At 41.5% G+C, this 15,545-nt stretch overlaps 1 protein-coding gene across 7 annotated transcripts in view; it reads right to left on the bottom strand.

The window, feature by feature from the left end:
- LOC140205571 (paired box protein Pax-6) overlaps positions 1-15,037 on the bottom strand; it is a 29,065-nt gene extending 14,028 nt beyond the window's left edge. Inside the window, exons 1-5 of one of the 7 annotated variants that reach the window (XM_072273201.1) lie at positions 14,976-15,037; positions 12,145-12,275; positions 11,694-11,735; positions 11,344-11,559; positions 10,360-10,525 (exon numbers count right to left, since the gene is read on the bottom strand). In XM_072273201.1, the coding sequence (XP_072129302.1) occupies positions 10,360-10,525; positions 11,344-11,559; positions 11,694-11,735; positions 12,145-12,275; positions 14,976-14,985 (565 nt within the window). In that variant the 5' untranslated portion in view covers positions 14,986-15,037. Of the gene's footprint in view, positions 1-6,951; positions 6,955-10,359; positions 10,526-11,343; positions 11,560-11,693; positions 11,736-12,144; positions 12,276-14,975 lie in introns of all 7 variants that reach the window. The other 6 variants (XM_072273197.1, XM_072273199.1, XM_072273196.1 and 3 more) reach the window with 6 other exon arrangements.
- Positions 15,038-15,545: the final 508 nt, after the last annotated feature.

The raw sequence follows: 15,545 nt of genomic DNA, 5'->3' as shown, positions 1-15,545 counted from the left end.
AAGGGGGTACCTGATTACTGGAACCAGGTGGAAAACCACACGCAAAGCTCAGCACAGATGCAGGGCAAGCTTCATTTCTTCATGTAGAACAGTACAGGCCATTCAGCCCACAATGGTGTGGCAACCTTTTAACCTACTCTACGATCAATGCTTAGCTAAGAGTCTCTTAAATATCTGCCTCTACCACCACCCTTAGTAGGGCTTTCCAGACACCCACCATTCTCTGTGTAAAAAGCTTACCTCTGACATCCCTCTATATATTCAACCAGTCACCTTAAAATTATACCCCCTCATATCAGCTGTTTCTGAACTGGAGAAAAGTATTTGGCTATCCACTCAATCTATGCCTCTTATCATCTTGTACATCCCTATCAAGTCACCTCTCATCCTCCTTCGCTCCGAGGAGAAAAGCCTTAGCTCGTTCAACCTATTCTCATAAAACACGTTCTCTAATCTGAGCAGCATCCTGATAAATCTCCTCTGTCTTTATACATTTCACATCCTTCATATAATGAGGCAAACAAAAGTACTCCAAGTGTGGACTAACCAGAGTATTATAGACCTGCAACTTTACCTTGAACTCAATCCCCTGACTAAGGAAAGCTAACACACCATATGCCTTCTTAGTCACCTGATCAACTTTCATGGCAAATTTGAAGGAATCTCTGGACATGGACCCCTCCACACTGCTGATAATCGTGCCATAAACCAAGTTATTAACAACAATAAATTTAGCATAGAAACTTCTATGGAGTTAGGAAGTAGCTAACCCGCATTACCCTATATACAAAGGGTCTCGGCCCAAAACGTTGACTGTACCTCTTCCTAGAGATGCTGCCTGGCCTGCTGCGTTCACCAGCAACTTTGATGTGTGTTGCTTGAATTTCCAGCATCTGCAGAATTCCTGGTGTTTATGTCTCTGCTCCTGTGTTTGCAAGAAGGACAGCCGCCAGTCTAACAGCGGTCTGATAGAGGCACTGCTCCAATGTTCTAACATGGTGAACTCTTGATCTTCCATTCAGCGTCATCAGTGCCTCTGTGTCAGGTCTGTGCCCACTGACAACTCCCAGCCTGCTCATGCCAGTCCCCACCCATCTAATAGGATTCAACAGTCGCTCATTCCAGACTCATCACCAGCAGCCTATTTTAACCCCAGTCCTTGTTCACTCATTGAACCTGCCCAGCCTCAACCAATGGCTCCCGGCTCTCACTCTTCCTAGCTACAGTTCACCTGGTTGCCTGGTGTGTTTAGTATCTGTTCTCTCTTGTTTTGTAGCCCCTGGTGGCTTTTATTTTATGGCCTATTATTAAAGTTATCATTTGCTGCTAAATCGTCTCCCCTGCTCTGCGTCTCCGTCAAGCCTCCTCTACAGTTCCTGTCTTGTATGGCACGATCTGTCTAAATGACGCACTCTTTGCTGTACAGTATCTCATTTCATATGCTAGTAACATCATGAAGGATACCGCCCACCCTACTCATGAACTGTTTGTCCCACTCCCATCAGGGAGGAGGCTACATAGCATCCACACCAGGACCACCAGATTCAAAAACAGTTACTCTCCCCAAGCTGATTAACACCGACCCACCTCTCCAGACCCCCAACCACCACTGCTTTAACATTTCCTGTCAGTCACCTTATGTACAAATACACCTGTGCCTCGAGTCACTTTATGGACATACAATAAATCTATGTATATAAGTTATCTTATGTATTTTTTTTTGTTTTGGGGGTTCCTTATCTTCGTGCGGCTTTTTTTGGGGGGTGCTGCTTCGGAGCCGGAGTAAAAACTATTTCGTTCTCCTTTACACTCGTGTAATGGAGACAATCTTGAATTTTGATTAGCAAATCAATTACCGATACGTTTGAAACAACGGTCCGTTGAAGTTTCCTTCTCAGACTAGTGTATCCCGGTAATTATATTTCCTGTTACAGCTATCGCTAGCAAACTTGCTTTCGCTAAGTTGCCCACCAAGTTTATAGGCTGTACATTCCAGAAGTTCAAACTTCGGAATTTCTCTGTTCGTTTATCTTAAGTAGAAGCTTTGCCTGAAAGCTCATAATCTTGGCCTCCAGCGGTTGAGCATGGCTGCAATTATATTATCATTAATAACAGCCTATAATTTTCTTATATTTAGAATAAAGGACTGCTCGCTACTTGTGATACATAAGTACTTTTTTTTAAAAAAAAAGGAACTGAATTGTGACGATCGCTGTAATAAATCACTTTGGTTAACTGAAGCGGGGTCTGAAAGCTCGGGATGGCATTTGATTTTAATATGGCAGGGAGTAAAGATCTGAACAAGTGTTGCGGTGCTGAAGTGTATCTGTCAGCACGTACTTCAGATTATTAAACTCCTGCAACAAAGCCAGTACAACCCTGTAAACATATGTCAATATTACTGTTCAATGCCATCTTCGCAAGGTTTATGAGATGACAATTTTCATATGATTCATGGTTGATCGAATCCTTTTAATGCGCGATTGAGGCTGAAACTGCGAGAATTATTGTGTCACGTGTCCGTTGGAGTCAATCGTTTACGACTTTCGCCGATTTCCGCACAGTTGTTAATTAATAATGAAAAAAAAGAAACTGCGCGGCTGTTCGACGTTTATACGCAGCCCGTAAGGAATTCACAGAAATCCGTGTTACACCGCCAAAGCAACTATATGTATATATGTTCCGGAGGGTTAAAGAATTTGCCTTGAAATAGATATTGTATCGATGTTTTTGACCACCATATGGGCGGCTTTTAATGTCTTTTGCAGTGACCGCCAACACTTGAATCGCCTTTCAAGCGCACAATGCCAGCACAGAACGAAAATCATTTAAAGTCCCGGGCCAGAAGGTTGGCAAATGTTCGTGGGCAGAATTTCGAGAATAACAATAGCTGGTCATCGCGGGGCGGCAACAAAAGGATTCTCTTCGGGCGGGCAGTCCCCCTCGCATTGTCACACAAGCATCACAGTCAACAGACTCCTCAGTGAAGTATGTTAACCTTTGTGCGACACTATCATTAATCACTGTCCTGTGAGCCGGTCTGTTCAACCCTATTTACGGGTATACATTCTATAGAAGCAGAATGGGCGAAAGCATTTGAGAAACATCAGTATGAATGAGAGCCTATTTGTTAACGAGAAAAGAGGGGAAAAAAGGCGAATAGAAAATAAACTTTTACATATATTGTTACATCCTCCAAAACTTTTTTTTTGCCTGCTGAGGAGGCTCGCCAGATGTTTTGGGTCGATTTCCGTAACCTCTGGACTGCTTTACCCGATTCTAATCAATGCCATTTTATGTCTTCTTCTGTGGATGTAATTTTCCCCGTGCAATGTCTGCAGTTACAACGTGTTGCGCCTGCACAACTTTCCCGGGCCAATTTGTGACTTATGTGATTTTTCCTCCCGCACGCCATCGGCTGTCTGTTTTACATCTGATCTGGTTATTTCTAAACACAAGAGATTCTGGCAGAATCTGCAGAATCTCTTGTGTTTATATTTTGCTTCTCCACTGCGAAGTCTCTTCGAGGGATGCCTACCCTGAAGAAATGTAAATCTTCCCTTTCGACCCGAGTTCAGTGAGACCCTCTCTCACTGCTCCCCCCTTTGTGATCTCCGCTGCCTTGACTCTCCGACCATGTAGCCACCCAGAGTCGCTACCACAGCCAGCGATCTTTCCTGGCACCTAACTAGCTCATCTTCCTTCCCCTCACGTCACCTTCTTATTCTGGCAGTTTACCCCTTTAACTACCCAGTCCTGATAAAGGGTCTCGGCCCGAAACGTCGACTGTTTATTCCTCTCCACAGGTGCTGCCTGACCTGCTGAGTCCCTCCAGCATTTTGTGTGGGTTGATCTCCCCTTTTCGCTTTCGTTCAGGGGGATAGCTAGCTTTCCCTCGCCCTTCTCCAAATATCCGATCCCTAGAACTGGTCAGCACCCGTTGATCTGCCTTACTCTTCTCCACATTACAGTCGCATTTCCTTCTTGTCATTTCTAAACGCAATGCGAAAGCTATGGGCTTGAGTGCTATAAACCAAGTCTGATGAATCAAGGCGAATAACTGTTGCTAAAGCTCAAATTAAAACATAACAACAACAATCCCCAGTCCGAACTGAATGCAACATTTAAGCTTATATCGTCGCCAAATTTAACAAACAAAATCTACATGCTCTAAAGTACGCGAACAGTGTTGTAGCTCTCCATACCCAGTTTATACTGTATTTGAATACAGGTGACGTAAGGCACAATAATATTGTCAATTCCTTCAGAAATAAACCGATTATTCTCGGTTGTCTTGGATATAAAGGGGGTACAGGAATTAAAATACACACACAGCAAACGACAGACAATTAAGTTATCTTTCTTTTATGTCTCTTTTTGGGGAGGGCGGTTTGAAATCTCCGAAAGACCCAATTCAATACCCCGGTCCCTGGTGCTGTTACTCCTGAGAGCTAATCCGTAGATAGAAGCATAAATGTGTGTCCCATTATCCCACAGCTAGACCAACTGACGCTGGGGTTAGGATTTGTTTTTTACAATAAGGCTCTGGGAAATAAAATCATTCCTTAGTTTCCCAGTGTCTTAATCATTCACGCGGAAAACACGCAAGAAGATAGCAAACGGATTGCGGCACTTTTCAGCGCAACAGCTCAGATGAGAAACACACCGGCTTTTAGTATAAACCTTGTGAAAGGGAAGTGTCTAAATCCTGTAGAAGGCTTTAGCCATATAAGAAAAAAAAGATTAGAAAAAACTGTCACAGCAATGCTTAAACCCTTAATTCGCTGGAGAATGTCGCAGTCCCTAGACTGAAGGATGGGGTTGATAGAGATGTCTCTCTTAAACTATTGTCAGATTCGATATTGCTATTATTTTTCCCTTCTGTCGGCTGACATAAATGGTCTTGAAACCATATTCCTTCTATGAGATCTAACCCCTGACTTGTGCTTCGCATAATGGACTTTTAAAAACCTGCTCAAACATCCCGGCACGAGCAGGATCTGAAGCGCTAAGAAGTTGTGTGGATATTCCTAAAGGTCTCCTGCTTATTATTTAGGGCTACATCTGCTGTATGTCGCTTTTTTGGTCAAAGATCAGCTATCTGGAGAGGAATTATTCGTTAGAACTCGGGCATTAAAATAACCATTCCCACCCTTGTTCTGTATATTTAAAAGGAGGTATCGAATGAAATTAAGAACGTCTGTCCGTAATATTTCATGCATGGTTTGGCTAAATCAAATAACGAAGACGCCTTGAACTCAACTTAAATTCGTTTGCAATTGTTTACCGTAATTCGTATCTAGGAAATAATATAACATCGGTATATATTTCACATTTTAACGTTTGGTTCTTTGGCTTTTCACAAAGCGCCTGGCAATGTAATGCCACAAACTATACCTCCACCAGATTATTAGAACAATTCGAATAACTTCCTATTACAATTATTTCGTTCCCCCTTTACACTCGTGTGCTACAAATGACATTAAGTAATATTAAATCCCCAATGGAAACAAATTGGCCAGAGGGATAATCTATAAAATATTTAATAAGCTGGAAGTGAATCGAAGTTACTTTGGGTGAATTATTTCCATTTTCTGCTTACGTCTCTCATTTGTTGCGGGAAATAGGTCAGATTCAGAATTTCCTCCGATTATTTGGCGACTCCAGTTCCTGAGGGGAACTGTCATTTCAGGTTCTCTGTTGGCCTCGCAAGTTGCCTTTGCTAAAGGGAAGTTTCTGAACGAAATTGATCATGCGATTAAGGCCGATTTACTTTTGGATTGGCCTGTGATAATCCCGCGGAATGATATCTTACAATTTATGATGGGGCATCTTTTGTGAATATCCCCCGGAATGATATCTCATAACATATGATAAGAGAGCCTTTGGGATAATCCCACGGGATGATATTTCACAACATGATTGGGGAGCCTTTGTGATAATCCCGGGGAATGATATCTCATAACAGATGATGGAGGGAGTTTTGCTGCTGGAAACAGTGCGGAGAGATAACCGACTATCACTGGTAATGTAATCCCTCTTCTGTTTAATGTATAAGAGAACATAGTGATTACACCTCAGGATCAGGGGAAGACAAGCTGAATCCAATAAATGAAGGACTCTCAATAATAAGACTCACTTTCAACGACTCTGATATCCCAATTCACCTCGCTGCCAATGGTGCAATCCTCCATCATAGAGAGCATCCTCACATCAGCTATTACTGTCTGGTTTGGTGCAACAGCCTCTCACAGTGTACAAAAACCACAGTGAACTGTCAGGTCAGCAGAAAAGGTTATTGTCTGCCGTCTACCATCACTGCAGGACTTGTATGGGTCCAGGACAAAAACAAACGGCAGGGAAAATATAATTGCGGACGCTACTCACCCAGCAAACTGTTTTTTTCCAAAAGCTCCCTTGTGGAAAGCGCTAAAGGGTTAATCAAAGAAAAAAATACACACCATCTAATAGTTTCTTGCCCCCGGGCAGATAATCTGATCGACCATCGTAGTAAGCCTCCCCCACCTCCTCTATTTATTCCTTCAGTCATGGCACTGCACTGTAAACACTTTTAAACCACTTTTTTATAAAGCTGTTTACACTGTCAATACGTGCTGGTATTTATGCACAATTTATTCTATATCTGTACTTCTAAATGTATTATATAATGTTTTATTTTGTATAATCATTGAATATTGTCAGTTTCTATGTAACGCCAAGACACCACAGCAAATCCCTAACACATGTAAATGTATATGGTAAATAAAGTTGATCCTTGATAAAGTTCCCCTGAACTGGAATCGGTGTTATTGTAATGTAACATAAGACCGCAAGACAAAGGAGCAGAATCGGGCCATTCAGCCCATCGAGTCTGCTACTCCATTCCATCATTGCTGTTTTATCACCCCTCTCAGCCTCTTTCCCTTGCCTTCTCCTCGTAACCTTTGACACCCGCTTTAAAAATACCCAATGACTTGGCCTCCACAGCCGTCTGCGACAACGAATTCCACACATCCACCACTCTCTGGCTAAAAAGATTCTTGCTCATCCCTGTTCTAAAGGAACGTCTTTCTACATGGAGTCTATGCCCTCTGGTCCTAGTCTCCCACACTACTGGAAACACCCTCTCTACATCCACTCTATCTAGGCTCCAATAAACGTTGCACACATTACAGCGCTTAAAGTAAAAAAAGAAACGGATTTGAGTGGGGAAACTATCCCTGCAAGCTACGAGCCGAGAGAGACCGAATGAGATCTTTCTGCGCTGCTGGGTTCTCTAACTATACAAGGTTTCTCGAGCATACAGTGTGTGGGGAATAATTCTGAATACACAGACGCTATGCGGATTCGTTTAAGGCCCGAAGTCACCCATTAGGTTCTGTCGGAGAGTATATTTATTAAATAGTCACCCAGGGTTCGAATGTAGAGCAGTCAAGGCCGGGGCTGACACTCCCCGCGGCCTGCACGGTCCTAAATACTTAAGGCAACTGTCAAATTCTACCTCCGCCAACATCATTACCGTGTAATTGCAGTAAACAAGTTTGGATCTTCCTAGCTATCCCTAGGGATTCCAATCAACATAATTCACCTAAAATATCTAGACAGCCTTAACAGTCACTTCGCGTCTGTGGCCCCCCGACCCCGCTCGGAAACACATCACAGGGCGGAATAAAGCATCGAAGTGACTCCTGTTTGCGATTTCAATCTTGACCGATAGAATGATCACAATTTGGCTTCTAGTCTGCATTAAACGAAAGCAGTGCCTTAAAAGTATCATTTATTCAAAAATTAGTCGCCATATCCAATAATTCATTGAAATCACACCAACTAGTATATCCTACATATAATTCTTAGCCCGGTCTATACTAAATACCACAGAAACGAAGGCTTAAAAAGAGCCTTCGGAATTAAAAATGCGTTGAATGGAAGTACCAGATATTCCGTTTACATTTGCTTTCCCTGGTCCACCAACCCTCCACTTAACATCTAGAAGTGCCAGAAATAACAGGAGACTACCGAGTCTCCTGCTACCCAGTCTTTTCAGCAAAGTTTGTTTGTCCCTCACTGGGATGAGCGGCGAGTTCAAGTTGTTTTAGAAGTTTGGACTCCGGACTTTTCAAACACCCCTGTGTTCCAATACATTCCTTGTTAGTTGCGCCGATTGCTTCATTAAGAGTGCTATAACAAGCTGGGGGATATTTTACAGAAAGCAATCCGCTGCTGTGTATCTTTTAGTGCCGTTCTTATATTGTCTGCTTCTCAGAAAGCTGACATGTCTAATTGGCAAGTGGTGCGATATGGTGTCCGGGGGTCTCATGTGTAACATTTCTACAGCTGTCTTCTAGAACGAGACGCTTATTCATGTTGCTTAATGAGAAACAAAACGCTCTCTAATGAGCAATTACATAGCGACAGAATTGTTCCCATAACAAATTCTTGCGTGTGGCAGAAACATCCTTTGTACAATATATTCCGCGCACTGTTGCCGAATCTGTGAACAAAAAGCAGGTTGTGGACGGGACAACCTCCTTCCCGGCATGATGACTGTCACTCACAGGCTCGCTAATGACACACAGGATTGAGAAAAATGCTTCCCTCCACCGCCACCCCCCCCCATTATCCTCCCCTCCCAAACCACCCTCCCCTCCAACCTAGCGAGTAACATCACTTCCAATTACACTGCACATTATCTCGCTGCTATCGCGATAATAAACATCGGCTAACCTTAAACATGAACGACGTCACCCACGCAGTGGGCTTCGAGCGAAGAAAGTTACACACAATAATGTAAACTCTAACCATCCCTGTAACTTGCAATATTTCACAAATGTCGGAACTCAGTTTAGCCACAGGAATACAGTTGCAACATCACTATTATATAAGAAGCAACTAAATGTGAATATACATTTTTTTTTGTTCTGGATGACCGGTCCGGGAGCTGTTCATATTCTGAGCTGCTCCGCTCTGGCACTCTCAACATGGTCATTATGTGGACAGAAAAGCTTCCTTAGATAAATTTGCACTAAGCATTTTCTCCCTCTGGTCCTTGATAACTGAAATTTCTGTCTCTCTTAACCTTCCAGCGAAGTATTCTAAGGATAGCCCATTCACCAATGAACCGATTTTAACTTGGTACCTTCTTCTGACCTGTTTGGTTGGGATTTTCCTGCGTCGCTTAACCCATTTGCCTCCCTGTCACTGCGGTTCCCGTTCTAATTTACGACATTGGATACGCGCTACAACACTTTAAACTTGCTTCTAATTGAAGATGTTAAAAATTGATAAAATAGATAAAACATGTGGTTTAAAGGCGTTTAATTAAAATTCAACCTAGTTATTGAAGGTCTTTTTTAAATTTATTGCAACAGGGTGAATGATATTTTAAAATTAGGACTGTTAAATTAGAGCTTTGACCATACAAATCCAATAGTGGGGTCGCTTCACTCGGTCTCCTAAGGTCCCGGGCTATGCCGTGTATTAATTTTCATAGTTGTCCAGAATTGAGAAAGGGACGGGTACAAGACACAATGGGCAAGATAATTTGAGTATGCACAAGATAAAGTATAATTCTGCTCAACGCTGGCATGCGTTTACGCCATTAAAGGGCACGATGCAGACGTAAATTTATAGTAAGACCGGTCTCGCCGTTGGACCGATTACAACAGTCATTGCGTGATTTGTCTGTTATCTGGGTTGGATAGTTTCGAAAATCTTCCCAGGTGCGAATTAATTCACGGGTTCAGGGACGGACAGGTGTAGCATGGGACAGAGACCATTCTTTAGTTTGGTTTCTGCTGCTTGATTATCCGGATTTCTCCTCTCTTGGTTTTTTTTTCGCGCGTGATTACCCGAATGCAATATATTTTCGCAATATCTTTGCATTCCACCTAAACTTGGAAGTAGAAGCAGACAAGAAATACATTCCATAGATAACGAATGATTAGTCATTGAAGGCCTGTTGAATAAGGTCTCCTTAAATTGTTCGGTTCGGGTCGTTTCTGGAACAGCTTCTTCCCTACCGCCATCAGATTTCTGAATGGATAATGAATCCAAGTACAGTACCTCACTAGCTTTTGTTTCTTTTTGCATTATTTATTTAATCTCACTTTCACATATACTGTATATAGTTTTATTATGTATTACAATGTACCGTTGCCGCAAAACAATAAACCTCACGGCCAATGCCAGCGATATTAAACCTGATTCCGATTCTACTTAGTAGTTCATCTTAACGAAATAGATGAATAACTGGCGTTGAAGTTCTCTGATCCAGTACATTTCGAAATGCTTCAGGCTGGATTATTCACCTGCCCTGTTAAAGGCTGGCCTTTACAAGAATGGCCGTGCAGTTTCCCTTACCTTGATTTGGATGGCCTGGTACGGAGCCTCCGGGGTACCAGCCTGGTCGGGTACCCCATGCACCTGTCTGACCGTTCAGCATCCTTAATTTGTCATACATTCCATCGGCTCCCATTTGCTGCTTTTCGCTAGCCAGGTTGCGAAGGACTCGGTTAATCGACGATACCTAAAGGCGAATCCCACAATGTTCTTAAATAATTTTTACCCCTTAGTTTGGATGTGGAAAATCAAAGATGAAGGAAATAAATTTGGAGTTTATAACCAAATTAGAAAACAATTAACATACAGGAATTATGACCATCTAATCAATGACAATTGATCTACGAAAATTGTTTCATATTAAGAACATATTGGACGCTGTGGCTAAGTGAAGTGCAGACTTAAAGACTTGCGAGCAGACTCGATGGGCCGAATGGCCCTATTCTGCTTCTGTGGCTTATGTCTTCTGGTAAACTAGACAGTCATCTATGTCAATTAGCAAAACAAAACGAAATAAACCGCAAACATCGTTGACCAAATTTAATTAATGCATGTGAATTGGCACAAAATTGTAATTGAATCTACAACAATTGATTCTGTCCGCTCCATTAAAACGTGCTTGTTACGCACATCCATCCATTAACTACCGAATCTAAAATGAACCTTGAAAATAATTACTGGGATCAGCATTTCAAAACTATTTCACCAGATTTAAATAATTTCACTTCACCTCGCTGAGTGTTTAGCTTTTGTAGAATGAGGCTTTTAAAACGTTCATTTAAAGTGTTCCGCGAGGTAAAATTTATCAGCGATCCTTTTATTTATAGAAGTCGTATGTGGCTTTTCTAGTCAGCCCCTTGGTTTTGGTCCTCTTGTTAATGAAATCACACACACACTAAAAAAAATTAGTCCATGTCAAATACTGTGTTTTTTTTAACGTGCACTCGTTAATGGTAATAAATAAACCATTCCCTCCGTTAAAAGTTAATTAAATGTTTTACTCACACTTGGTATATTGTCGTTTGTACAGACCCCCTCAGAGAGCAATCTGTCTCGAATTTCCCAGGCGAAGATCGACGGACACTCGCGTTTATACTGAGCGATCTTTGACACAACCTCGGGAGTCGCTACCCTCGGCTTGCTTCCGCCGATTGCTCTAGGTCTGATCGATCCCGTTTCATAATACCTGCCCAGGATCTTACTGACACAACCGTTGGACACCTATATAAGTGTATACATACGAATAAACAGAAACCAAATATATTAAAGAACGTTTAACAAGTGAAATGGGTCTTTTTTTTGATAATATATATTTATGTAGATATTTAAATATAGTTAAGCAATGTTGGGCTTACTTTTCGATTATCCACTACTTGGACTTTTGCATCAGTATGGTTCTACAATACAAAAATATACCTTAAGTGGCAAAGGGAAACGTACCAATATTGCATTAATTTGGCGCGTGCCAAAGTTATGAAAAAAAGTTTCAAACTTAATTTTGTTTTTTTTTGCATCAACATTGGGTCTACAATACAAAAATAAACCCTTAAATGGCAGGGGGAGGGGGTGTTACCATTTTACCGTCAATTCAAGATAATTTCTTTTTTGTTTGCCAATTCGTAAAGAAATTGCTTTGAAGGTACGAATGTAATTTGTAGGAAGCATTTTTGGATTGTAGAAAACCCCTTTCTAAAAATTGTATTAATAATCTGATTACATATGCAATCGTAACACTATGACATCTTGCATGCATTATAGATCGATATGAAATGACATACATAAAACTACGGCGGCTATAATGTTTACCTGGAGGATCCTTGAGATATCGCAAGGTCTAGCCCCACTGTGGGCAAGTTCCACAATTTTTTGTCGTGTCGAATCAGGCAGTGGTCGACCATTAACAAACACACCGCCGAGCTGGTTCACTCCACTGTGACCTAGGGGTAAAGCAACAGCGAACATATTCAACCGCCGAGTCGAAGGGGGGAAAACATTCAGCAAAGTTCGCCGTTCTCACCGGCCTTGGTTAATCCCGCCGGAGATCCCAATTGCAAAACAAAACTGACCTATAAACGCGCTCTTTCGTTCTAAACACAAAAACTGCCAATCAAATCGGACGAGCTGATCAGCAAAGAAGGCGTCGATTTGATTCCCTAAACCGAAAAAGAAAATGCAATAGACTAATCGACCCAATCACCACATTAAAACCAGAGAGTCAACAAAAGCTAACATTTTGTTTTCTCGAAAGCGAACGAGAGAACACTAAATCGAACAATTCACCGCATGCTCTGTCTGCAAATTCATCTCGAGTCAACGTGGCAAATAATTCATCAATTCCTCGAAACTACAACGGATGTTCGTGCTCCGAACGCAAGCCATTCCGTTTGCTTATCAAACAAACAGAAAATGGGCAGCGATTGTAAACTGGCGAAGACTCCGAACCTGAATCTCATTCTGCGACCGTGTCCCTGGAGAAAGCTCATGTAGAACCTGTTCTCCTCTCCCTAGGAACGTCTGCTAAATTGGCTCCAGAAAGGCCGGCCACTTAGCCATAAATAAGCTCTGAGTATAGGAGGGAAAACGATGAGCTTTGCTGACATTTGCCTCCAAAATCAAGCTAGCTGCACGTCAACTTTGAGCTTAATTTCTAGAAATAAGCGGAAGTATCCCTGGATAGCGCACGGAAGGATAATTGAAAAGATCAGTCGCAAACACTTGTGGCAGGCATGTCACTTTATGACACGGTTCCACTTTGAAAATCGCATCGTCACGACAAATAGTATCATGATAAAACGACCCTTTCTGTCCGCATTTGTATACCATTCATAGCGTATTGCTCCGTACTCATTACCCTTAAAGGAAGGCTTCATTTTAAAGTTGCTTTGGGGCAAGGCGCGATCACGATGCCGGGGACGCGCGCCCTACTTAATTCAATATAGTCTTAAGGTGCACAAACCACTTGATATCTTTTAAGAGCAAATATAATGAGACTTATTTCTTCTATACAATTAGATACAATACGCATTTCTAGTCCTTTGTCTGCCTTACGTGTTTTAACAATTATATTCCTATATATATTAGGAACAAAATTCTACTTTATATCTAGTCCTATGTCCGAGAAAACTTTTAAAAAAATCAAATTTAGGAATAATAGTGCAATTTTCTTTGGGAAATCTGTTAAAGGGTAATGGACCTTCGATACTGTTTTCACGCATGTCTGATGTACCAGTGTTTTAACTATGTCATCAGTAATTAACAACAACCAACAAAAAAAATATATATTCTTAAACCGCACAACCAACCAGAACACCACGTGTGAAAGAAGTATGGCATTATCAAAGAACAGCAATAGGTGTGAATCTTCTAAACAAACCCGGCACCTCATCTACCTGGGCTACTGGCGCCCAGCATAATGAGGGAGTATCCAGTTCCCCATCCTAAGACTCTCTGTATATTAAGTGGTATACCTTACACTGACTAACTAATACCAAAGGCCTTTGCAATTCCCCATCCAATCCCCTCCCCCTCCCCCAAACACACACACACACACACACACACACACACACACACACACACACACACACACACACACAATCACTCCACCTGCTAATTTCCGGGTTTAAATTTTTAAAAGAGCGCAATATAGAATCGTACCGTTGGTACAAACTGTACAGATTTTTTAAATGCGTATCTTAATCACGGTATTAATCCCTGTGCTTAGACGGGAAGCAATCGCCCAGTGGCAATGATTATGCGCCCTGTATTCCATTGCAAGTCATCTAATACGAAAACATATGGTGACAATTTGGATGTTAGGCAGCATATACACCCAGGAGTTATTAGTACAAAGCCCGCAGAGCCCAACGCGACCTTTAGACAAACTACAGGCTTCACCCGAATGATATCTACTCAGCGATTCGCACAACAGTTTACTCGATAATACACACACATCCCATTTCAATTAATCCCATTAAGATTAACAAAAAAAGTGTTCCGAGTTTATATTTACACCTTCTCGATCAGCGGTTATTTTGATGGCACTTTTTGGAGCCTTTCACTTACTTAAGCAATTGATATAATTTCCCATAAACGGAAATGCTAGGAGGTTGTCTTGGCGGGAGGGGATGTAAATTTGGAGCAAACGCTCGGTATTAAATATTATAGGTATTCTGACGGAAAGCGACCGCGATTAGACATGAACAAAGAGCGCACAGGCATTTGAAGCTTCCAACTTAACCCCATCGTAGAGTTCAAGAAAATGAGAGCTACGTATATCAAGTGTCCTTACAAAATAAGGAATCGCAGACAACTGACGTGATCGAGTATCAGTTTCTATTCCACTAGTTAGTTAATTAAGAAAGCAATTTTTTTAGGCTAACTATGCACACATGGACAGTGGGTAGCTAGTACCATTCACACACGGTCACTTGCAGATAGTCAGCAATGTTTACCTACTAAAGCTAAAAACTGATAGCCAGGGTCTGTCTTGCAGATTTTTATACAATTACCATTAATCATAGAAGCCGCATATTTGTCTTTAACCTTTGAATTACAAGAAGAACGGCCTGTTCTTGGCATGTACATCAACAGCTGATATTTATTTGGTGATTGATATAGGTTGGCGTAGCCTCACTTACTGTTCTGCATGTTGGATTGTTACACCAGTGTCCCACGTGGCTTGTTTATAGTGCTCTATTAGTAATAAAAAAAATATGCGTTAAATAGGCAGTGTCACAACCGTGGAAACTCCACAAACCTAACTTTAAATATTTCCACTGGTCGAACACGTTGAAAAGAATTAAGAAACATGTAACATATAAGTAGAAAAAGGCCGAATTGTAAAGTACAAACTTTAACACACAGCAATCGTTTTCTGATATCAAAAGAAATTTCTGTAATTAAAATCCACTCGGTTAAAGACAACTTTAATACGTGAGACGTACCTGAAAGCTGTATTGGCAATCTGTGACCACAGACATCTGTTTACCACTGAAGGCTTCCCTCTATGAAAAAAAACGGGAAAAAAGTTCATTATGGCAACCAGGAAATTATTTTGATTTAGTGTTTATAATCGGCGCAATTTCGCGAATTTCCCTAATTAGACCATTTTAAGAGTCAGATCATTCGATAACAATTTGACGGCTTGTAGATGTTTGGCTTTAGCTACAGGAAGGGTAAAGTTTGCATTGGAGTCCGGTCCTTTAAAG

This window comes from Mobula birostris, chromosome 11 (assembly GCF_030028105.1).
Source record: "Mobula birostris isolate sMobBir1 chromosome 11, sMobBir1.hap1, whole genome shotgun sequence".
NCBI classification, from domain to species: domain Eukaryota; kingdom Metazoa; phylum Chordata; class Chondrichthyes; order Myliobatiformes; family Myliobatidae; genus Mobula; species Mobula birostris.
Note: the sequence above shows the minus strand (reverse complement) of the source record. Positions and strands in the feature narration are given on the sequence as shown.